The 24,980-nt window shown below is 34.7% G+C and overlaps 3 protein-coding genes across 4 annotated transcripts; 1 reads left to right on the top strand and 2 right to left on the bottom strand.

The window, feature by feature from the left end:
* The first annotated feature begins 485 nt into the window (after nucleotides 1–485).
* Nucleotides 486–2,689, top strand: LOC111395958 (probable serine/threonine-protein kinase PBL23). The gene is made up of 5 exons (XM_023022196.1): nucleotides 486–775; nucleotides 1,055–1,236; nucleotides 1,333–1,522; nucleotides 1,657–2,048; nucleotides 2,269–2,689. Exons 1-5 carry the CDS (start codon nucleotides 661–663, stop codon nucleotides 2,506–2,508), a joined length of 1,119 nt encoding a protein of 372 aa, XP_022877964.1. The 5' UTR covers nucleotides 486–660; the 3' UTR covers nucleotides 2,509–2,689.
* Nucleotides 2,690–4,295: 1,606 nt separating this feature from the next.
* Nucleotides 4,296–13,028, bottom strand: LOC111395957 (phospholipase A I). Of its 2 annotated transcripts, none has more exons than XM_023022194.1 (18): nucleotides 11,975–13,028; nucleotides 11,181–11,328; nucleotides 10,915–10,996; nucleotides 10,644–10,797; nucleotides 10,345–10,554; nucleotides 10,024–10,269; nucleotides 9,775–9,937; nucleotides 9,430–9,690; nucleotides 9,200–9,321; nucleotides 8,753–8,914; nucleotides 8,446–8,638; nucleotides 8,187–8,323; nucleotides 7,638–7,776; nucleotides 6,797–7,000; nucleotides 6,227–6,704; nucleotides 5,919–6,135; nucleotides 5,740–5,829; nucleotides 4,296–5,087 (listed from the first exon to the last, which is right to left on the bottom strand). In XM_023022194.1, exons 1-18 carry the CDS (start codon nucleotides 12,632–12,634, stop codon nucleotides 4,641–4,643), a joined length of 4,113 nt encoding a protein of 1,370 aa, XP_022877962.1. In that variant the 5' UTR covers nucleotides 12,635–13,028; the 3' UTR covers nucleotides 4,296–4,640. The 2 variants fall into 2 exon arrangements, with proteins under 2 accessions (XP_022877962.1, XP_022877963.1); XM_023022195.1 differs by having other exon boundaries at nucleotides 10,915–10,993.
* A 7,886-nt stretch (nucleotides 13,029–20,914) lies between these two features.
* On the bottom strand, nucleotides 20,915–24,224 carry LOC111395956 (adenosine deaminase-like protein). The gene is made up of 11 exons (XM_023022193.1): nucleotides 23,994–24,224; nucleotides 23,590–23,660; nucleotides 23,396–23,487; nucleotides 23,257–23,316; nucleotides 22,652–22,867; nucleotides 22,360–22,436; nucleotides 22,191–22,260; nucleotides 21,985–22,098; nucleotides 21,557–21,623; nucleotides 21,214–21,318; nucleotides 20,915–21,130 (listed from the first exon to the last, which is right to left on the bottom strand). The coding sequence occupies exons 1-11, from the start codon at nucleotides 24,068–24,070 to the stop codon at nucleotides 21,006–21,008; spliced, it is 1,074 nt and encodes a 357-aa protein (XP_022877961.1). The 5' UTR covers nucleotides 24,071–24,224; the 3' UTR covers nucleotides 20,915–21,005.
* Nucleotides 24,225–24,980: the final 756 nt, after the last annotated feature.

Genomic DNA, 24,980 nt, shown 5'->3' with positions numbered 1-24,980 from the left:
AGCCCTACACATTATTGTAAAAATGAAAATGAAAAATATAATCGTTATGGATCCCACACAAAAGATAAAAAGTCAAATATGATGGCCTGATGTGATGGATAATGGTCATATTTTTCGTTTAATTTCTCAAACATGGCCTATAAGTATCTATCCTACGTTAAACCAATGTAGAACTTTATTTGCATTTTCAAAGCAATATTTGACACACTAAACTTCTTAATTAAAAGCGATTAATAAAGGGCTTCGTGTGACATAATATGTGTTCAATAGGACATATATTTGCCTATAATATAAAATCTTAGAAATTAGATCATATGCAAGCCTTAGTCTTAGTGTATAAATATAGCAAGAAATTGAATTACAACCGTCGAAAGTTAGTTAAGATATATAATATTTGAAAGCCAAATTTCCTCCAAACGTCCGACAAATGCGAGTCTCTCAGCCAACTTTGTTGTTATAAAAATTCCAGAAGAATAGTTTCTTTCACAATTATATATCACATTTAGTTCAATCTGAATCTAATCTTCCATCTATTGAGATTATTTTTACCTAGTTAGACCATTGTTTGCAGAAATCAGTTTCTTAATCTGTGGAGGGAAAAAGGAAAAAACATCGACCAGATCATAGCGGCTTGTTGTGGGATTAAAACGGCATCACACAATGAGGAAGAATCCTTTAAAATCATCGAGAAGTTCTGTAAATGTGATCAAAAGCAATAAATACGACGATGAAGAAGCATTGTCCACAATGGCCAGAAGTGTTTCAATGCAAACAGGTTAGATTCGAAACTAGTCATTATCTATGACATCTTCTTCGTGAAATTTCTATTTACGTTTATGGATTTTGGGTACATTAGATCTCAAAATGCTGCAAATATTTCGATTAATCTGTATAAAGGGAGATTGTTGAGTTTATTTCCCAAATTGAATCTGAAAGTTTGATTCTCGACAATTTTCAGACATTTGCTTTGTGTTTTTGATTTGTCGACGAATAGTTCTGGTGGGAAATAGAGGTGTTGTAACCTAAGTAACTGCTACCTTTTGATCATATGCAGCTGGTAGTAAACAAAGGTTAATAGCTGAAGAAATACTTAGACATGGAAATGCAAGAGCTGCTGGTAAGGTATTCACTTTCCGAGAACTGGCTAGCGCGACAGAAAGCTTCAATCCGGAGTTGCTAATAGGCGAAGGCGGATTTGGAAGAGTCTATAAGGGACATCTTAAGAATATAAATCAAGTATATATATCATGGATATTTCAGTATCTCTATGTCAAAATCTTGTTTAATTTTATGTACATTAGCTGTCTTATACCAGATGGTTTTTCTGTCTAGACTGTGGCTGTTAAGCAACTAGACAAGAATGGAGTACAAGGAAACAGGGAATTTCTTGCTGAAGTTTTAACGTTAAGCCTCATTCACCATCCGAACTTGGTTAATCTAATAGGCTACTGCGCCGATGGACACCAGAGGATATTAGTGTATGAATACATGAGCAATGGTTCTTTAGAAGGTCACCTTCTTGGTAAGCGTTTGAATTTTCGAAAGAAACTTTTGAACAGATCATTACGTCGATACTTCCACATATTATGGGTAACATTGGAGACATCTCCATTTTCTAAAACCACTTAATGGTGTTCGTTACTTTTCTTTTGTCAGACTTACCCTCAAATAAGAAGCCTTTGGATTGGTACACGAGGATGAAGATAGCCAATGGGGCAGCTCGAGGACTTGAATACTTACACGATACAGCCAACCCTCCGATTATCTATCGGGACTTGAAACCATCTAACATATTATTGGATGCAGAATTCAATCCTAAGCTTTCTGATTTTGGACTTGCTAAGTTGGGTCCCACAGGCGAACAGGATCATGTTTCGACTAGGGTGATGGGGACGTATGGCTATTGTGCACCAGAGTACGCCCATACAGGCAAGCTGAGTAAGAAATCTGATATCTACAGTTTTGGAGTCGTGTTTCTGGAGATTATTTCAGGGAGGAGAGCTATAGATAACACAAAACCAACTGAAGAGCAGAACCTAGTTGCTTGGGTAAGTTAACAAATTTTATGGTGTGCTTCATCATTATAAGCAAAATACAAACTAAACAGAGTACCTAGTCCAGTGACTGATCCAGGAATTTAGGTGAGCATGGGCGGCCACCGAATATAAGGGAAAGAAAAATTTTCGGCAGGGCTAGCACCTGGCGAGCCCCTGACCTAGTCTAGAGTAAATAAACTTGGTAACATTAATTTTGAATGTAAATCTGCAGGCAAAGCCACTTTTCAAGGACAAAACAAAGCTCACGTCGATGGTAGATCCATTGCTAGAAGGGAGGTATCCGGTGAAAGGTCTGTATCAAGCTGTTGCTGTTACAGCCATGTGTCTTCAAGATGAAGCTAGTACCCGACCCTTGATTGCGGATGTCGTTACTGCTCTTGAATATTTAGCCGATGAGAATGCTAACGATGAGAATATTGATGATGAGATTAATATTGCAGTAGATACATAAGTTGCAGATCATCAGTATTATATTGCATACTTTTCAGGCCTGATTACTGGCAAAGAAGTGGAGAGGAGTAAATTTGACTTCCATTTTCCATTTTGATTTTATATCAAATTGGTAAGTTTTGTATTTCTTTATTGAAAGAATGTTGTTATGCACTACTCAATAAGACAATGGATAGAAACTATCCGAAGTTTTTGCCATGCTACCTCTTGTTTTTTCTTGGGATATCAGATGTATACTTGGGGATAGCTTGTCTTCCGTATACAGCCATCCGTGTAAGTCAGGCGGCTAAGCCCAAAAAGGGAGATGATTAAAAATTTCAAAGAAAACTAAGTCCATGTCTTAAGAACTCAAGACTAATTAATGTTATAGACTTTAAACATCAAATTTCTTCGACTCTGTTTTAAGGTTTCTATAATTGAACCACTGAATTTCATTCAGCCACAAAACACATGATAAGGGATAAAATATCATATCGAATAAAGAAGAAAAATATAAATCAATTTATAAAAGTTTAGGTCACTCAAAGTTTAGGTCACTCCTCTTAATAAGATTGATCATTTAAGATGGAACTCTAAGTGCATTAGAGCCCATTAAACTCAAACGAGCAATTCCAACTGATTAAGACTCAAAAAATGAGTACTGAATTTCAAAATTGGTCCGTTAAATGAAAATATAGACCAATTTATAAGATTTGGGCTACTCTTCTTGATAAGGTTAATCTTTTAAGATGAAATCTCAAATCTTAATAACAGACGCCTAATATGATAAAGTATCCCTTCTTTTGTTCCTTCTCCATGACCCCGTCAAAAGCCTGGAATTAAGCCGAGAATTTCATTCCTGTGAAGCCATCTTCTTTTGAAGGCGTCTCTCTAATTTCACATGACTTACACCAGTGTGCAATTCAAGTACTTTGAAATACTCGATCTCCCTCTTAAGGGATCCTAACGGTAACGGCTGTAGGCTATAATGTTTTTGCGAAGAGTTTTATAGTTCAAAGTGCAAAGCTTTGGATTTTGCATTATTGCAACTGCTGATAGAGATGTGATTCATTCCACCTCCAAACAAAGAAGAGTGAACTCTTAAAATTTATCCATTTCCTTTTGACTTTCATGTAATTATTGTACATGTTGCCTGTTTTGTATTATGATCATAGATCACAATCTTGGCGGAATTGCCATATATGAAATTGAACACAATTTTGTAAAGAAATTGTCCACTTGTTTCTCAAAAAGAGAATGGAAGCATGCAAGAACGAATGATTTTCATGGTAATACAAAGAATATGTAGTGTTTCGGTATTCTGCCTTGTTAGGTATGTGACCCTGTTTTGTACACGTGTTTATAGCCTTCAATTGACAGGAACCATTCCGGTTAGAAATTCATCATTTTTCAATTAATCGGAAGCCTACTGGTTTTATAACTGTATCAGTTTCAATAGCTTCAAATTCTCACTAGCTTATCATCAAGGTTTCCAAATAACATAACAATAACAGACGAAACAAAAGTATAATTTTCCCATTAAGGGCACCTTTGTCACCCTAAAATGGATGAGCTTGTTATTTACGAAGAGTGTCAAGAGACAATCTAACCAGTTCCGCGCCTAACTGATTACTGTAAAAGACAATGTGTTATAGCACCGTCTATGTCACATCAGGGCATAGATTGTGCTTCATTCTCTTCACAGGGACTACCAACCTTCTCATTTTCCACTCTCTTGACTCAAATATTAGAATAAGACAAACATTAGATGTCAAGGGAGAAGCAGGAGGAGAGAAATTCACACACAAGTTGAAGAAAAAATGACAAGGTACACACAGAAATAGTGCAAGCTCAATGCAGGAGAAAGAATATCAGCATTGACGACAAATCAATGGTAAGTTCCCTCTTGTTATGTGAATTATTTCAGTCATCTATATTTCCATTCTTTTTATTCTTCTCCACTTTTTGGCCTTTTTCATTTTCAAAGTATTCCTCTTTTCCCTCTACCTCTGATATACAATTTCTATATGGTTGTTTACAAACTATGATATACTTGGGAGAGAGTGCAGATACCTCAGCCAAGCACAACAGCAAGTTATAAATCAATATCCATCTTGCACCTCCCTCGGAAAAATCTCGTATAGCTGGGAAATGTTATGGTATGCTTGGAAGATGGCATGAATACCTCAACCTCCGATGGGATGCGAGAGCATTTTGTAAAGCAACATCCACTCTTCCACCGCCCTGAAACAGTGAATCGTACAAGGCACACACAAACTGTGATAACTCTTTCTCATCATCGTCCCAAAAGGGCATAGAATGTTCTCCATCTTTCTCGGGTTCACTATCTTCCCAATCACTTGTTGGACTGGCAGGGTCTGCCTCTTCGTCTTCAGCTTCCTCCTCCCCAATCTCAAATTTCCCATTCTCAAATGTACCAAACTCACCTGAACCATATAATGATGTCAACGGTGTCTCTTCAGGCTCAGAAGAAGGGCATATAACAGCTTTAGCACCAGAATCTAGAAATGCTTTAATTAAAGCTCTGATAGGCCCATATATCCCTGTGAAGATTATAATTCTGTCCTTCCAAGCTCCAATCTGGGAGGTTCAATAGAACAAGGATTACAAATGGATAACTTGAATTTAAGATTTGACCGTATATTTCTGACTTTGAACTTACTACAGATAGAAAAACACAAGAAACATATTATATCCTGGTTTGAAGAAATTGAAAGAAAATCAGCATCCGAAAAGAAACATTAAATCCTGGTTTAAAAATCAATATACAAGCATACTCAAACAAATAGCTTGCATTTTAAGAATATCAGCACTCAACGAAACCATGAAAGACGGAGATCAAATAGTGCAACTGCGCAACTAGAATATTTACCAAAATGTTCTGTAATTTCGTCCATGTTCTTTCATCAACACGAGAGAATTCTTCCCATAACATACTAGTAACCTCCAACTTTCATGCAAGTTTTGGCCAGACGATAGAAATAAATAAGTATTATTCCTGAGAACATATGAGATATGTTTTCCTCCCCCTTTGCCTTAGATTCTTCATTTGAATTAGAATAGGTTGTCGAGTAAATAGAATGAATAAGCCACCGCAAAACCTTTGGTTGGTTAACCAGATTCTAATCATTTGTAGATAAAAATAATCTCATGTTACGTTGTTCAGAAGCCTACATTTTTTTTTCCTCTGACAGAGTAAAAATAAAAATGATTATCTGATCCAAGAACATACCATATGGCGGACATCTTCCGGGTTCAAGTGCATTGAAGGAACAGTTCTGCGAAACATATAAGCACCAATTTCTCGATCATCTTCCATGACCTTAAGGATAACATACAATAAATCAATACATAGCCCACATTAAACTGACCATAGAAAAGTGTAACAAGATTATATAGGTCGCAGCACACCTGAGTCTGACGTCCTATATATCTGTGGACAACACCACCAATTTGGAAGTAAGGTCTGCATGAAACAAGATCAGCTACAGTTGAGATGTTGGTTATGGCTGATGCATACGTCCTGCGCCGGCCCTTCATCATTAGAAGCAAGCTGGATTTAACACTCTGCAGAAACTTATCAGCTAGTTCTCCAGGTTCAGCAACCACAAATACATCATTCTGCCAACTATATTATAAAGAAGAAGATACTTGAGAAGATTGCAACAATTGTGAAATCCTAAATCTAGACTGAAGAGGAAAACAAGGAAAAGTGAGACCTTAATACGGAGCCGCATGTGTCATTTTGCAATGCCAAATGAATTACTCCAAGCTGTGGTGAATTCTGAATTTTCTCATGCAACGATAGGACAGGAAGGGAAAGCTGCCTGCGTTTGGGAGGTGACCCATTGGGTGATGCTGTTTTTGCAACATGGAATCCATCCAAGCTTAAAGGTGGGACTAAATCGATTCTATCGACCCTATGAGGGCCAAGATCAGGGCTGTAAAGGAGAGGACTCGATGGGAAGCTTCCAGTAAACAGAGGCGATGTGAATGGAGTTGGAAATGCAGATCCTGGAGCTGCCATAGCGGATCCAGATACACCATTAATAAGAGATAATTTTATACCATTACTAGCACAAAATGTCTCAAGCGAACGAGCATGGTGGAAAACTCTTCCAGAATCTGGACTGTTGGAAGCCTCCACAAGAAGCACACAACGCCTCCAGCCTAAAGAGAGGTTATTCTCATTTGATACTGCCATTTAGAGAAAATCAGCAAATCTAAGCCCAAAAATCAAAGGAATAAATAAGCCACAGGAAACAAATACAGATGTTCAGAAGCCATACAGCCTTTAATGCCCTTTGCCTTGAGTAGCTGCTGAGACTGCACCGTCTCCATAAATTTATCATCATGCAGACTCTCAAGCAATCTTCCACACACAGTTTTGAAAGCAGCAGTATTGTTCTTAATGTACTCATCTGCAGCATCCTCTAGCTTTAGCCAAACTGCTGGATCAGTTTCATCAAGTTCCATATCACATCTTTCATCAACTGCATGCAAACAAAAACGTTGAGAATAAGCATATGTACCAGTTTCACGGTTGATAATTCCGTTCAATGAATATCTGAGACAATACAACTATGTTTCTAGTTAGACTGTTAGATCCAAATCACATTACTATTTGTTCAAGAAAAGAAATAACGTTACTAGCTATGGAGGATTAAATAAAGGGAAGACATACCCTAATGAACCGAGCCTCGTGCCCGACCGTTCTTTTACGTATTGTTAGCTTTAAGAGAGCCTGATCCATTTTATCCCTCACGGCTTCTTGTCACCTCCCTCAGGATTCAAATCCAAGAACTTAGCCTTACGAGAGACTTAAGTTGAATCCTGATGCCAATTGAGTTCGAATCCTAAGAGGACACGATAGAAAGCCGTAATGGGTAAGATGAACTTCAACTCTCCCAAAGTGGACAATACATAAAAGAATCTCGGGTCTTTACAAAATATCAAGATTCAATTTAAGTTTCTCATAAGGCAGAGAGGTCTTATGTTCAAATCGAGGAGTATGTGATGGGAAGCCATAAGGGGTAAGATGGGTCTCCCAAAGAGGACATTATGTAAGTTAACGGTTTGGACACAGATGTTGGGTCTTTACACATTCAACATACTAATTCATAACTTGACCTGGATTGAATCGAAAATACTGTACACTAGGCAGCATAGGGATCAATGCGCTCAGAGCTTCCTCCACACGGTCAACAGAGCATGCACTCTCAATCAAAACTTGTCCAATGTCCAAATAGCGCCAGCCACCCTTGCGAACCTAATATAAAAGGATAATAGATAGCAGGAAATCAACAAACTGGACAAAAAACAATTGTTGCAAATTATAAAATAATTACACTGCCAATATCGAACCATTATGATCTACAAACCCCACCTCCCCTACAATGGGGTCAATATTACTTACTGGGCCATCATGCTTCAGTCTCAAAATTGGGGTTTGACTTCAGGATGAAGAAAGAAGAGATGAAGTTCAAAATCCAGTATAAGTTCTCATAAACAACTCATTATTGGTCAAACGTTCGGCAATCCACTAAATTCGTAAATTCATATAACAGGCAAGTTTTTGGCTTATTACTTAAACTCTATGAACATTCTTAAAACTATATTACCAAAAACTAGAAGATAAAACTGCATAAAAGCTGCACAAAACTGAAAAATTCTTTGTACCTTGGTTGGAGTGGACCCGCAACCAATGGAAACTAAGCAATCAATTTTAGCATCAGGCCACAATAGTTGTGCTTCTCGTATGGCAAAAATAGTAGGATTATTTGCTACAATAGCCCCATCTTGCCAGCGATATACACCTGTAGAGAATGAAGTTCAAAAAATAAAATGGCACGGGAATATTGCCCATAAACAAGCAATAAAACTGATCAAACAGATGAAGAGCTGTGAGATCAAATGAACAACGAGCATGAAAGGGTACCATCAGAGTAATCATCTAGATAGTATGGTGCTGCAGATGATGCTCTTATAGCTTGCCATATGTGATGCTTACAACTTCCAATGAAAGCATTACGTTTATATCCAACTGGAGCTCCAGTAGTTGCTGCTCCTTGCCCACCACTTGCCAAGTTTTCTGAAGCAGCAGAATAAGCCTCTGGTGTTCCAGCAGGGTACTGAACTTGGTGAAGAAAATTCAGTTAGTTCGTAACAATAAAACAACTGAAATGAGTATGTCAAAATAATACGCACGTGAATATCAAGTAAAATCGAAAATCTTCAAATCATACCTGGTAGTTACGGAAAATAAATGGCTGAGCTGGCATATCACTGACCAGAGTTGAAACTACGAAAACTTTAGGAATCCTTTTAACTGCTGATTCTATGAGGAGATCTCCATCCTCGTCAGCACACATTTCCTTCAGCAGTCTTTCAAACTGATCTGCACTGTGCTGGAAGAAATTATGGGGTCACTCTATAATTTCATAAAAATTCTCAATTTTTTATCCGTGAAAACTTCAACAAATGTTTTCAAGAAGTCTGTAAAACGGAGAAGTGAAATAGAGACTTGGATGAAATGAAGGAAAACAAAAAACAAAATTGTAACAAATGCAGAAGCGCACCCTCTTCGACATATCAAGCATGACTAGATGCATTCTATCTTTTCAGGACATATGAAGTTAAAGATACAACTCTAAAAAATATACATCAAAGAAGAGAAGTGTATCTTGACATACTTTAGATCCATGCACAACAACACGAAAACTCTGTGATGAGCTTTTATAGAGCTGATCCAACTTTTCTCTCCAACTTGCTGCTTCATTGTCTTTTGGTACAGGTTCGGCAAAGACAAGTTTTCCTGGAAAAATGAAATGGGCAAGAATAAAAAAAGAAACAAAGAAAAAAACAGCCAATATAGTAAACAAATCTTGATGTTGGAGCTCTTCTTTTGAAAGAGGAAACCGACCTAGATTTTTGTATACTTCTTCACATTTTTCCAAGGACATCAGTTTGATTCCAAGAGCAATGGCAAGCATTCCGCCTGTAGATGTTCCACAAATAAGGTCAAAGAGCTCGTGTATCTGCTTTCCAGTACCCTTCTCGATTTCTTTTAGAATCTTTACAGTTGCAAGACCCTTCATGCCACCACCATCCATTGCGAGTATGCGCAATCCTTGCTTGGGTACCTGCCTGCCTCTAATTGCGCGCCGCAGAATCTCATTTTCTCCTAAAATAACAGAGTATATGTCTTGTCAGCTTATGGATATAAATCATATCCAAAACAAAGAATGAAATACCCACAAAAAACCACCTAATATTGCCAGAACACGAGCTGCAGCTTTGCTCACGTGGGACTCAGATGCAACCGTCAGCCGCAGAAGAAGTTCCCGAAGACTTTCTGAAGTAACTAGGGTGCGACGATTTTCTAAGCAGAAAGCTAAGTTTCCAAGAGCAAATAAAGCAAATCTTTGTACCTGAAGAAAGAGAATCTTTAATGTCGGCACAAAAGAAATAGAAGGTTAACCATAAGCACAAAGAGAAACGCATTAAATGAGCTCGCCTCTGAATTTTTCTGGGCACATAGTAATTTCAATGACTTCAATACATCCTTGGTCAACATTTTCTGAGCTGCAACATCAGATGTAAAAGCCAACTTGACCACGACTTGCAAGACTGAGGTCACCTCTTCAGCTCGGCTAGATTTCAACACCCTTTCAATAGGTTGCATGATGTCAGATTTGATCAATTGCATAGCCACATGTACATCTGATGCAAGAGCTGAGAGAGCAATGCAAGCTTGCTCAACCTGGCAAAACATCTAACCGATAAGAAAATGCATATCTGAAAACCATGAGCAATCCGACTAAAAATTCCAACATACCACATGCTGATTTTCACTACTTATCATACTAATGAGCTGCCGCACAGCATTCTCATCTTTTCCCACGACTACACAGTTTCCCTCATCTTGCATTATCTTCGCCAAGGCAGAAGCCAGCAAGGGGTGATGACAAGAAGAAAAGCGGAATATGAGAGAGAAGAAGGCGCTCAGTTTATGTCGAGACGCAACAAAGTAAGAACTGTTCTCCATCTACAATATAAACCACATAAAAGTAATCTTCAAACTGATCCGACAAGTAATCTGCAGAATAACCATGACAAGACTCTTGTATTACATACCTCTATCTGTACATTTGCTGATCTTAAATTGTCATCTGCCACAATCCTAATGTTCGCAAGAGACAAGTGGCGAAGTTCATGCAACGGCAAAATTTCAGGAAGAAATTCAAGGGGATTACCAAAAAGCCTTAAAACACGCAATTCTGCCATAGCCCTGTTAACAAAATGACAAGAAGTAAAGAGCTTTTGAAAAATACATTCACACCATTTGAGATTTAAAAATGAAAATTAGAACAGTGCAGACAAAAGTTACAGATGATAACTGAATGACCTGAAATCAAGAAGAGGCCGAACGAGCTTGTTGTGTTCCAGGGACAATTCAACAAGACCAACACACTGTCTTAATTCAACTGCTTATAGTTTTCAACCATGACAAGCAACAAACTTATTAGCAAAAGAAAAAAAGGTCTTATCAATGTATTGTTTGTAATCATATGACTTGCTTACTTTCAAGATTTAGATATAGTTGAAGACGAAAATAAGTTAATATAATCTGGCATAGAGAAATCAAAATCCAAGAAAAATTTCAACTCTTACCAGGCACAGAAACAAGCATGTTATAATCTACGGCTAGAACTTTCAAGTTTTTCAGATCACCAAGCTCAGGTGGCAAAACTGATAGCCTGTTATTATCAAGGTATAGTTTCTCAAGAAGAGGAAGTTGGGTTATCTCCACCGGCAATGCCTGAGACAACAACAAACATGATAAAATATATTAAATCATATGTGGAACTACTTAGACGATTACTCTTTAATAAGATTCAGTGGTACTGGTTCCTCTAAGGTAGAAAGAGCAAACCAGCTGTTCATTAAGACCACCTAAGTTAAATTAACACCAAAGAGGCACAAAACTGTATCATTTCTGACTGGAACACATTGGCTACTTCAAAAATCAAGCCAGTGATTTGGGTAGATAGTAAAACTAATTGACAAACTTTTTTTTCATCCGTTAAATGATACAGACCCGAAATACTCCATTTAACAGCAAGGCAACTAATACTAGACGAATTTACAGTGATTGATACTCTCAATCACTACCTTAACAAAAAAGATTAGAAGACAAGAACATATTTCATGGCAAAGAAATAAGTAAAGTACTATATTTCCTACAGAGATTGGACGTGAACTTGATCATCAGACTCGCACACAAAATTGTTGAATGAAATCATAAAATTTAACCTCTTTTTTTGGACTTAACATCTTAACATTTCAACACACACCCAAATGCAATAGTATTTCGTGAATAGACCAATCAATTATCGTGCATGATATAAACAAGTAAACACCAAAAGCTTCGAGTGTCATAACAATGATGAAAGCAAAGGACTCACTGCCAATCCAAGACCGCAGAGGCTGACCACATTGACATTCTTCCAATGTTCAGCGCAGCCAGACCCCATGGCCACTCCATCTGTTGCAGTGTTGGCGAAATTGGACCTCATAAGCTTAACCAACACACCCATCCCGCCATCATTCTGCTGGCCCGAACCACCTGCCCTCCATATTATCATCCCCTTCAACGGCTCCCTCCTCTTCACTACACTCATTTCCAACTCCACCCCATCGCCTTGCGAATTCCCCAAATCACTCTCACCGCCATCATCCCCATTAGCCAAATGAGCCCCATCATCGACCCCACTTTTCGAATTGCTCTCACCAGTTTTGTCCCTCTCCCTCAATTTGATTTGAACAGTATCTTGCGGTGAAGGCAAGGCAACCATTACCTGTGACTGAAGCTTCAAAGCAGTTTGATCCTCATCGTCGCCGGCGTTCCATTCAAGGTCAACCCTAAACCCTAACTGCTCCTGATTGCCGCCGTCCCCGCCATCCTGCAACGACGAGGTAGGAGAGGAGGAGGAGAATGGGGAGGAGGCGGATGACGATCGGGATGACGTCGGCGTGACGTCATCAAGATTGTCGGCGTCGGAACCGTAACTCAATATCAGGTGAAATACTTCCGACGGACGCTTCCAACCCAATCCCCAGGACATCGATAACAATACAAAATTTCAGATCAGGTTTCAATTCTTAAATTTCCTTAGATTACTTGATTAACAATGTAGGGATCTGATTATAATGGAGTCAAAAATGCGGATTGAGTGAATCCACATTAGTGAATTTAGCAGTAGAAATTATTTCATGTTGCGTGCGAAAAAATGAGAAGATTCACGGGATTGGTCGAGTGTATAAATTACATATATACATATACGAGATCGTTCCATCCAGACGGATTGCCAATGTGCGTGCAGCACCCGTCTGTTATTGCTTCGTTGCACTTGGCGGTAATGGAGTTTTATGTGTTGGTGGAAGAAGCCGATGGACGACGTGAAATGCAGTTCAAACGACGTCGTCCCGCATGAGCAATTTTCTTTTCCTTTTTGTTTTTTTAGGAATTAATAACTTTACAACCTTAATTATAACTTTACAACTCACTATTATTTTACTAGTTGCTCAATATGCATTGCACTGTATGATAAGTGTGTTTATTTGAAATTCTATAATAATTGCTTATTTATTGTTAATTGAACAAATCTACTTACTTTTGGAATAAATATATTCATTGTAGGTAAACCCTCGACTCGAATGCACTTAGGTGCATTTGGCATGAAAAATGTAAAATTAGAGCTTAATTGAAATTGATTTGGAACAATTAATGATCAATCACATTTACAATTGTTCGATATGAACAATTAAGGAGAAATAGGAAGAGAATCACAAGTTTCAAGAGTTAAATCCAGTATATATTAAAAGTTTGGGGACTTAATTGAAACTTGCACTGCATCAATTATGAATCAATTGTAGACGATGAGGGTCAAAATATTAAGATATAAAGATGAGGGACTAATAGTGCAAATAAAAAATGTCTTGGGTTGGACAAAACGAGGAAAAAATCACGGATCAAAAGGAACAGAAGAGAAAATTTGCACCTCATTACATTGTGCAATCGCATGATTTAATTTGTCCAGTCCGATATCTTTTTCTAATTTTATTTATTTGTATGGTATAAAATGTTTATAAGAAAACACAGAAATTTTTGAAAAAAAAAATTCATAAATATTTTCATTTGTGTGATTGTCTGAGTGTGATAACCGTATCGGCTCATAAATTGATTATTTGAAATTGTTTATAATTAATGAGTTGTGAATAGATGATGCAACTTTGCTAATTTCGATTCTATTCATAAGAGATTGAATTATTTCAAGAACAATAGTCATGATAATCGGGGTGCATTTTTAGGTTAAGTATATTGATCAAATAAGTTGGATTAATTTTAAACTTCGATTGATGAACCAAGATTATAATATATGGGCTTGTTTGAGCCCGATTTTTTCACCAAAAAAATTGATTTTTTAACCGTTATTTAACTATTCCAACCATTATATTTGACTTCTTCTTTCACAGGTGGACTCCACTTTTTTCCTAACGGTCAGAAAATCAATTCTCAAAATCACTCTCAAACATACTCTGTATAACACAACCGCTTAACTAATTGAAAGGATTAGCTTAGGGTGGTCGATCTGGTGTTTTGGAGCTGTTGAGATAGGTGTTGATTCCGTCCTTATCGAAAACTTATGTAGAATATTATCTTGACTAACATGTTGAAACTAGGTAATAATTTATCGAATTATTTGTCCCAAAATATAATAGGCATTGCACTAGTTCACATAGAAAAAAAAGTTACATCTATTGTAGCGTATGGCTAGTTTTGCGTAATTAGACAATATCCATCACCAAAGTTTACGAGATGATCTATCAAAAAAAGAGGCTGCCTACAGTAAGAGTGAAAACTACAATCAAATATCAAAGAAAATATCCTAAAACTACACACAAGAAAGAACGCATGGAAATAATTTTAGTTGGTGGCAAAATAACTCTAAGCATTATTTTGTACGCGGCTAAACATTGGATATCTAGTTTGAAATTATATTTCTAGTGAAGTTATTATCCTAGTTGAAGCTTAAAGGTTGGGACATTTAAATCTAGAAGGAATCATCACATATCGAGGTAGCATCTTACACTAAACTTGATCAAGAAAGGAATAAGTGTTGTAAAAATTAACCTTAGAAAGAACTCTAGGATAAAAGATTGAAAAACAAGTTGGAGGTATGCATCCATGAGGAAAAAATGGAATATTTGACTATTGAGGGTCGAGAGAATAATCAACCTAGAAATTCATGATGATGACACTGACTATGCACACATACACAGTAATCAAACGTGGATTAGGTGAAAATAAGATTTGGTGGCATTATTTATGAACCTTTTATGAATTGTCAAATATTTTCAATATTTGATGCGAGTTCGACAAAGTTATCTAAATCATTTAAATTTTTGTTTGTTCGTTTGTGTGTGATCGAGATGATCAAGTTTGGAAGTGTGATAAGTATGTGTTATAGACTTATATGAGCTTTAATACTTGCTTATTTATTTCTAATTGAGCATATATCTACTTAGCGCCTGTTTGAATCGCCCTTTTTGCTAAGAATGCATTTTAGAATAATAAATTAATAGAGAATGTATAGTTAAAAAATAAAGAAAAGTTTTGGGTTTACGTACAATATTATTTTATAGAAAAATGTGTAGTTAGAATGAAGAGAGATAGATGTGTATTTTGAAAATAATAGATGTCAACTAAGTTGTGTTCTTGTAATTCATATGATACTTGACTTATTGTGTAGATGTCTGGATAACGTTAAATTCTTTCTTTCTTTCTTTCTTTCTTTCTTTATTTTATTTTTTTTATTTATTTATTTAAAGTTTTGATATTAAATTTCAAATTTTGATATGAAACACATGTTGGGAATTTACTTAACATGCACAGCGGAATTTAACAAATTTCAATTCCCATTCAGGATTCAACTTTGTATTTAAATAAAAACTGTGATAAGAAATATACATTTTCTTGTAATTTGCAAACTCCTTCGCGTTATTCCTTTCCAGCAGCTTGAATCTGCCTCCCACAGCTGTCCAATTGTCCAGCCTCCAATGAAATCCACACAAAGAATAGACTGCAACTGCTAGGGCTTCTCCCTTGTGTCAGCAAGAATAATGAAAACCTTATGGACCTCAAACCCTAACTATGTATATATATAAACCCAAACAGACCCGGCCCGGTTTGGTCCAATATTTAATTAATCCAATTAATTAAACCCGGTCCGTGAATTAATTAATTCGGGAATATAAATAACAAATTCAATTAATTAATTTATCCAACGATTGTTAAATTAACCAATTGGCAATTTGCAATCTTCCAATTCTCTTTTGTGTGCGACCCATTAGGTTCCCAACCACGATGCCTAACGTCGTGAAATATTATTTTGATCTAATCAAAATTGATAAATTAATACACCCTTTTAATTTATCGTCAATTCACACTCGCCGTCCCTGATTGACATCTAGCAATGTGTCAGGGCAATACATGTGACGGGAAATGTCACGTAGTATGACAAAACCAAATTCGTTCATTTACCATGAAACTATTATCCCTTCGTCAATACGATCCGATCATTTACGAGATATGGAATTGTGTCAATCTCGATCATTGATCATATCTTTCACTCCACTATTAAGTCAATATAAATCGAAAACTCCTTTTCGACTTATGAGTACACCTTGGCCAAGGATTTCATCATCGACTTAATTGAATGAAATGCAGATCATAATCTTCTACTATCTAAGAGTGACGAATCCTTTATTGATCAATCACAACCTTCATACGATTCTTGACGTACCCGAACGATGTCGTATTAGCGGTCCCTTTCAGAGCAACATCCAACACCGCCAAAGTATGACTGTCCTCATATAAGGTACCATTACGACCTCAAGTCAAAGGACCAATTTCACTACCGAACGTTAGAGATTAGCCACTGACACTCAGATAGTTATCCATGTGGAATCTCTTATCGGGTCTCCAATGTTTTGTTCTATAAGTGTTCATTTAAGTATCACCACACTTTAGCTCGTGAGATCAGTTACTTACTTCACAAGTAAGAAATGCCACACGTGATGGTCTAACTGTATTAACGATATCCGTATCTCGTTATTACTTACGACCATGGTTTATTCAAGATCCAATTATATGTAATTTGTATCTCACAATCACAACTCCTTGTGATTAACAGATTACCTAAAAATTGGATCTTCGGATTCTATTATTTAATATTATTTATGACAAAATTAATTTAAATAAATAATAGATCTCGTCAAAATCAAATGCATTAAATATATTAAAAGCGTTTACAATCTAAATCGATTGGATCTAGAGCATAACACTTACAACACACGTTTGATTTTGAATGTTTGTTAGGAGATTAATACTTTTGAAATGTCAATTTCAGATGTTTGGTCTATATTAATTGATTGTTATATTGCTTATGAAAAATTAGCTAGATATCACATTTTTCTAATTTATTTTATTATTATCTTGAACCTAAATAAGATATTATACTTTTAGGATGGGGATTTGCTTTGTTTCATACTTTCTCATTTGCTTTGTTTCATACTTTCTCCAAATGCTTGATATCTAAATAATGAATCTCATTTATAAAAAATAGAGACTGTCAATGTAGATCCATTCTTTACTAGCCCCAAAAAAAATAAAAATAAAAAAAATGTATTCCAACATCCATGTGACATATTTTCTTTTATACCATAATCATTATTTTATCTATATCTTAATTATTTTCGAACTCTTACTTGATATTTTGAACATGAAGATTAAACATTAGAAGGGTTTGATGTACATTGACATTAGGCACGTAAACATTTGTAAGTAAGATTATATAAAAAATCAACATAGATTGCGATAAAATAATAATAATAATAATAATAATAATAATAATAATAATAATAATAATAATAAATTACATTGAAGTGATAAAATGAACTAATACATCGAAGACCTCGTTAATAGAGTCCAAAAAGATAAAAGTTTTGAGCCAAGAAAAGAAGGCCAAAGGTATAATTTCAAGGATTTGGACAATTGATGCTACACACACACACATCCAATGTTCATACAAAAAGCTAAAGAAATTTCAAAAGTGACCTTTAGAGAGAACAGTTTCATGGCCAGGAAGTCCATCTCAAAGAAAGATGGAAAACCAGTTGAATTATAGCATGATATAAAACCCTTTAAGTGACAACCCATCAATTCAAGAACAAATATCATTAATCAAACTTATTTGACATGAGAACAATTAAAAATTTCATAAAATAAAAAAATTTAGTTTGAACAACAAAAGTGATTACTCAAGAAGAATTGCAAAGAGTTAAAATGGAACTGAATAATAATCATACTTAAAATAATTTACGGTAGTATCCTTTCAAATTGAAAGTTTTCAATCGAAGAAAAGAAAATTTTAGTCTGAATCGATCGCGGATTTGCACTTTAACGTAGTCCCAATTTGGTGGGAATTAAAATGAAATTTTAGTAAATTTTGATAAAAACTGATAAAATGTGTGGTTAAAAATTCATTATTGACTTTAATTTAGATTTAAATCTAAATTTTAATTTCTAACAAACATGGATAATACAATTTAATTTTATCAAATATGAGAAATACAAGGTGAATTTTTGAGAGTGAGCAAGCAATAATTTGCAAGGTTAACTTTAGAGAGGGAAGAGAGTAATAATTAAAGGTTGAACCCCAACTTTGAGGGCTCTCACCGCTCCGCCCCTAAAGTAATAATTATTATCTTTTGAGGGAGAGAGAAGATGCTTTTAATTTGAGTAAGCACTTGTTTTAATCGTTTATATTTTGCACTTCCATTCGACTTTTTCGGTTTTTAATCAATATTGAATGAGAATCATTGATGAAAGTATCATTCACTTCCTTGGTATTTAATATTTTTTGTTTAAAACATAAATTGGAAATGACATTATTGAAATAATCTAAACATCATACATAAAATGATTCTCAGTTTAGATAATACCTAGCCTCGTTTGATCTCCATTTTATAGAACAATTTTTTTTTTCTCAAACTCATTTTTAATTGCACGGTTCATGGGATCCAAAACTTTAAACAACTTTTTAACTACATATTTTATTAATTTTTATCGAAGTTTACTAAAAGTCTAATTTTTATCTAAAACCAAACATAGGCTTAGAGTTAGTTTAATGTAAAATTTTGAAAATAGATATTTTAAAAAACGGTTTTTTTTTTTTAATATTGTTAAAGTAAATAAAAGTTATTAATCCACGTACAATATTATTTTATTGAGAAAATATACTATTGAAAATGAGTTTAAGAAAAAATCTAAATCTCAACCAAACAGGACTTAATATATTATAAAAGGTGTTTTGATTTACCCACTATATTTGAGACCTTTATTTTCTTTTCCTATTTATATTTTGTTATTTGCCTCTTATATTATTCTATAATTAGAATAACAAAATGATAAAATATTATTTTCCGGAAATATTTACTAGATAACATGTCCATTTCCTCTAGAAATTTATGTTTGCAAGTAAAATACTTGTTAAAAGTCATACCTCATTTTAGGCTTATATTCACATCATCGTTCTACTTTTTCTATGCTTAAACTTCACATAGATCCACTTAAACTTATAAAAGCTTGAAAATTTAATCTTGCCGTATTTACTCTTTTTAGAACACCGACTTACATGCTTTGTAAAACTTATATGTACTATTCACTTATCCACAATTCATTCTTATTTGTTATAGACACAACACTTGCGAAACATATGCATAGACAGTATCTCTAAATAGACATTTTATTTGGAAGTAAGTTCTACACCAAAGGCTATACATTGCTGGTTAATTCATGTCTACTTAACAGTTTATAAACTAAAAATTTTAATTGTAATATTTAAATAAATTGAAAATAAGCATAATAACACACTTGAACCCAAAAAAAATAATAATAGAAAATCCTTTTGGTTTATCATTCTAAAAACCCATTTTCAAAACATAAAATTGGAAGAAACGATTGGCTTAGAATTTTTTGTAATAAATTTATGATATTTTATTCAGCCCCCGTTTGGTACCCATTTTTTCGAAAATACATTTTTCCCCCTTTTCTTTTCGACCACACATTCTTTATTAAAATAATATTACACCTAAATAAAAAAATTTTCTTTATTTTTCAACCACACACTTCCCATCAAGTTACTATTCTGAAATGCATTTTTACATAAAAATGACTCTCAAACACCAATGTCTTGCTGTAAAAGTATTATCCATCTCTTTTCACTTCCCATTTTTTCTGATCTTATTTTGAGTGTACCAAAATTTCATTTAATCCATTTATCCCATGTTCCATTTCGTCAATATTAACCCACAAAGGAATTTCCAATTAAAAAGAAAACAAGAGAGAACCCAAAAAACCCAATTTTTGATAACCATATATTTTCACAACCAACCAAATAAATAAAAAATAAACCAAAAATAAGTGCTCCAACTCTTCAACTAGAGGAAAAACAAGGGGAAAAAAAAACTTATAAGCATAAAGCCATAATTAGTTAATCAATACCAAACTACAAGCAAATTACAGTAGTAATACTGGAAAGAAGCTGTAGATATTGATCAGGAGAAACAAAAATTCGTCAACTTTAGGGCCAAAAACGACATGATGTAGTTGAGAGGATGATGACCGAGGAAGTGAGTTGCCGGAATTGGGGATTTGGAAAATTGGAAAAAATTGAGAATTGGATTTTGCTTTGATGTCGAAAGAGTTTTGAAATTGGAGTACAATTGACATGTAAGTAATCTTTCGTGCTTGGAATGTTTATATAAAAAAATATGTTTACTCGCTCAACTTTAATATACATTACTATTTACTAATCGAAATTTAAAAAATTACTCATTGCTCACCTAAATTTGAATAAAGTTACTCATTGCCCACTAAACTTTACAATAAATAAACTCATGAAAATGATATGAATGATTCATCGATATCTTTGTTCAAATTTAAGTTTGTAATAAATAATCTTTTAAATTTTAATGAACAAGTAGTAGTCTATAGCAAAGTTCAGTGAGCAAAAAATAACTATTCAAATTTCAGTGAGCAAATAATAACTTATAACAAAGTCTAATGACTATTGATTAAATTAACTCAATATTTTACAAAACTGAAAACGAAAAAACCAAACGACAATGACTTTTTGAGAAGTCATTACCACCTCCCAATATATCAATTTTCACTATTTTCAGACTTAGCAAACATGCGACAATTCAAACCCTCGCGCCCCACCATGCCCATAAATATTTACACATACAACTATTATATCTATAAGTAGTAGAAATGCCAATTCAAGTTAAAGACTTATTGAATAAATCATAGGTCTCTGGATTAATGAAGTCATGTCAGAAATTCAATTAGAACCTCATATGAAATTCCAATTACAAATCCAGCTCTCTAGCAGCTGAAGCAAATATTTCCTCCAGTTTTTGTTTCACTTCATCCTCAACAAAAACAAACTCGATGGCCTTCCTTGCAAGCTGAAACATTTCCCTCTTCCCGATACCTTGTGATTCGAAAACGTATATAAAGGTCAAAATGATGCAGAAAATATCGTTAGATCATACGTGCAAAAAACATAACACCCACCGAATGTAGACGAGGCAAGGGCATATTCAGCAGATAGGCTCGTACAGAAAACCCCAACATCATCAGTGCAAAGGATTAAGGGGTGATTTGATTTATATAATTCAGCTGCAAAACAGAAATCCGCTGTCACAAAATCGAAATGGTAATTATTCAAATTCATAAAAGAATCAAGTATGTGCATGTTTAATACACCGTACTGGACAACGCTCTGTATAATGCACACAATTTTAACTTCTTTTCCTTAATTACTTCCTGACCCGGGTACCAAGCGTGTCATATATTGCTACCCAGGATTAAAATACAAATGCCCATATGGTATTGAGACACAATTAAAATATCTAACCAAAATGATGGACATCCACAGAAGAGATTGATTCGGTTTTGATGTTGGATGTCAAACAAATCTCAACCTGTAAGAATGGAGGAAGAAATACATGAAAATATCAGCACGAGGCATGAGGTGTAGCAGACAATGATGGTCACCGACTACGACAAAACAATAGGATTTTATAATAATGTTGGTAATAGCAATTCCATCTCAAGATATTTGACCAAAATTTCTTTTGTTCCATCCGCCAAGGATGGTCGTAATAAATAACAGAATTAATCTGGTTAAACAAGGAAAATGCAACCAAAGTTGACAGTACAGTGAAATCAAAAGATAACAGGGTAGATTGTGCTACGTTTTTTATCCTCAATTACGTAATGAAGCGGGAATGCATATCCTTTTTAAAAAAAAGAATAATGGAGCAACAGGTGTGAAAATCTGACCGGAATCTTGGACTTCTTCAACGTTTCCCACTCTTCATCTTCAAAGCAACAGGCATGTCCAATTCTCCTAGGAAGAAAATCTAACATTGCATGGATTTCCTCTGGATTGGGCACCTATAAGCACTAAGTTACGGAAATAAACTAATTAGAGTGATTCTAGCAATAGTACCATGAAAAAAACTAGCAGAGATGCAAATCAAATGCACCTCGCCACAATGCAGAGTAATTGGAAGTCCTTGCATCTTAGCAAACTCTAGAGCTGGCAAAAATGTTGACCTGTTACAATCAAAGATTTATTGCTTATTACTACGTCTACAGGAACTAGAAAACAATACTGATTATGTATGTTATAAAACCACTGTTAGTGTAGAATACCATTCACCAATGAAGGGGTTGCCAGATAGATCGATACCCACTACCCCAAATCGACTCATTTCCAAAGCAAGGTTAACCTACGGAAAGAACACATGATTTAAAGCCTCAAGCATTTGAACAATGTAGATACCTAATACGTCTCAGTTATCACATTACAGTAATGGTATTAAGGTAAGTTGGACTCAAAATTATTCAACACTACTAAGAAAAGATAAGAAATCAAATTTTTATATGTTGCAACCGTCCTGTCCGGTCCAAATCCAATGGTGTGTACCAAATATACTCAACGTACAGTTTCCATTGCAGCTTCAGTGGTCTCTCGACGATCTATACTGAGAAGAAATCTCACGAATATCTTCTTCCTTCCAGTATTATATCTTTCATTTACAGCAGGAGTTTCTGCAAACAATTCATGAGAAAGATCAACTTCCACCATAGTGACAGCCCTTACGCCCTCTAAAACTGCTTCCATGTATGAGCGCTTGCTCATCCCTTTTGAATCATTCCGCTGCATTCATGAAGTTGTGGAAATGAGGGTATTTACATATCAAAGCAGCCATTAGAAATCACAAAATTCACAACACAGACTATCAAAAAGACTTAAATTCTACAAGGCAACATTGCCATAGACTTTGGTACATTCTAAAGAAATGCAATAGTAGATATCACATGGGCTTAAATTCTAAAAGGCAACATTTCCATAAATTGTGACATACACTCTAAAGAAATCCAATAGTAATTATCACATAGGCTTAAATTCTACAAGGCAACATTGCCATAGATTGTGCCACTCAATCTAAATAAATCCAATAGCAGTTATTTTTTCATGTTGATGGATGTTGGACCCCACAGTAACATTAAATAATACACTTATCATTAAAGCAGGGGCATATATACCTTTGGAGTCGTTCTTAGTTCCAAATAGACAACATTTTCAGAAGCAAAATCTTCAATCACCTGTAATTAGGCATAAAATGTCAACAACATTGTGAAAAGTCCGATGCTCAAACTACATAAACTGTTAAAATCAGCAAACCTCTTTGGTAATCCTTGTGACAGTTTTGTGGTCAGTAGTAACAACGTGGATCAAATCAAACATCTTGAACACTTCACGGAGTGAACGATCACCTACATTTATAGGGATAGAATAATTTCTAAGTCAAAATACATGGCAAAAAATGCAATTATTAAGTTACTAGCACAAAAGTTTCAGAGAAAAAACAGGTTTACTTTTCATTATTACATTCTCCACATCTGAAAAAACTACAGTGCCCCTTTTACCTAGTTCTCCAGCAAGTTCACTGTATACAAAATTAGAGCCCAACAAATGATATGTGAGTGCAAACTAAAACATCACCACCCATAAATGTGACAGAATATCAGTAAAATAATTCAAAATAATATCAGTACAATATTTCAAAATTAAATTTTGCGCATGAAAATTACATTTTCATTTTAATTATGAGAAAAAAAGACATAAAAAAAAAAATACGCAACATCCAAAAATATGACAATATCCAAAAATTTTAGTCAAAACACGGATGTCTAATTTTGTGCTCGAAGATGAGATTTTCATTTGAACTACGAGAAAAAAAATTAATTATGACAGTTAATTGAGACAGGATTAGGTATACAGTAAAGTGGAGCTTCTGACGGAGCCATTGAGGTGAGCATGTAATTCAATCTTTGGCATCAAGTCCCAACACTCCATTTCTCACTCTCACTGCGTGAGTTTGTGCCTGAATTTTTTCTTCTTAAAATTTCTGTATGTTTTTTGAAATAGCAAATAGAGCATAAGAATATCTAAAACGTCTCTTCAGTATTTCTGTGCCTTTCTGACACGGAATGTGCCAGCTGACTCCCTTCGGCTATGATTTTGACTTATTTTGGCATGTTTGGCTAAATAAGAAAGTTTCAAATTATTGTAATTATACTTAACGGATAATTAATGACAACCATTCTTTCAAAATATTTTTTTACACACTCATTTTCAATCATATATTTACAAAAAAATATTTTTCACGTGAACTCAAAAACTTTCCTACATATTCTCTAAATATTTACTATTTAAAAACTTATTCTACACAAAATTGGCTGTTAAACATGGGCTTAAATAGACCAATGGGAACACATTTGATATAAGTTTTTCGAAAGTATATTTTGCCTTTGTTTGAACCCTATTTTGGAGACAAATACATTTTGGAATAATTATTTTTTTGGAGAATGTGTGATTGACAAATAAGAAAATTTTTTCGTATTATATGTAAAATTATTTTATTGAAATTAAGTTTTGAAAAAAAAAATTGAGTTTTTAATAAAATGAGGCTTAAACAAGGGCTTCTTAAAAGTGATTGTTGAATCAAGTATTTTTCTTGCGAACTCAAACTCTAAGTCAAACCTAAGAATACATGGAGCAAATAATGTCAAAGGTTTGTAGAAGAAAAGGGGGGAACATTATTCCCATATGGCGCTGTTAATAAAACACATGAGCAAATAAGAAAAACATGACTTATAAATCAATGAATAACATGTGAAATGTATGCCACAATCGGTTATCAATCCACCACTAGGAGACCACCACCTGTCATTCTCTAGAATGATCTAAAGTCTCTATAAAAATC

The sequence above is a fragment of the Olea europaea genome, chromosome 6 (genome assembly GCF_002742605.1).
Source record: "Olea europaea var. sylvestris chromosome 6, O_europaea_v1, whole genome shotgun sequence".
Classification (NCBI taxonomy): domain Eukaryota; kingdom Viridiplantae; phylum Streptophyta; class Magnoliopsida; order Lamiales; family Oleaceae; genus Olea; species Olea europaea.
Note: the sequence above shows the minus strand (reverse complement) of the source record. Positions and strands in the feature narration are given on the sequence as shown.

What these genes read in the sequence shown, in the direction of transcription:
- LOC111395958 (XM_023022196.1), top strand. Translation starts at nt 661, where the DNA reads ATGAGGAAGAATCCTTTAAAATCATCGAGAAGTTCTGTAAATGTGATC. An exon ending in AAGTGTTTCAATGCAAACAG is followed by an intron (nt 776 to 1,054) that starts GTTAGATTCGAA and finishes GATCATATGCAG; the next exon opens with CTGGTAGTAAACAAAGGTTA. An exon ending in AGCAGAACCTAGTTGCTTGG is followed by an intron (nt 2,049 to 2,268) that starts GTAAGTTAACAA and finishes GTAAATCTGCAG; the next exon opens with GCAAAGCCACTTTTCAAGGA.
- LOC111395957 (XM_023022194.1), bottom strand. Translation starts at nt 12,634, where the DNA reads ATGTCCTGGGGATTGGGTTGGAAGCGTCCGTCGGAAGTATTTCACCTG. An exon ending in TCTGCGGTCTTGGATTGGCA is followed by an intron (nt 11,329 to 11,974) that starts GTGAGTCCTTTG and finishes TTGTTGTCTCAG; the next exon opens with GCATTGCCGGTGGAGATAAC. An exon ending in GTATTTTCGATTCAATCCAG is followed by an intron (nt 7,001 to 7,637) that starts GTCAAGTTATGA and finishes GTTTGCATGCAG; the next exon opens with TTGATGAAAGATGTGATATG.
- LOC111395956 (XM_023022193.1), bottom strand. Translation starts at nt 24,070, where the DNA reads ATGGAGTGTTGGGACTTGATGCCAAAGATTGAATTACATGCTCACCTC. An exon ending in GTCAGAAGCTCCACTTTACT is followed by an intron (nt 23,661 to 23,993) that starts GTATACCTAATC and finishes TTTTGTATACAG; the next exon opens with TGAACTTGCTGGAGAACTAG. An exon ending in TCACAAGGATTACCAAAGAG is followed by an intron (nt 23,317 to 23,395) that starts GTTTGCTGATTT and finishes GCCTAATTACAG; the next exon opens with GTGATTGAAGATTTTGCTTC.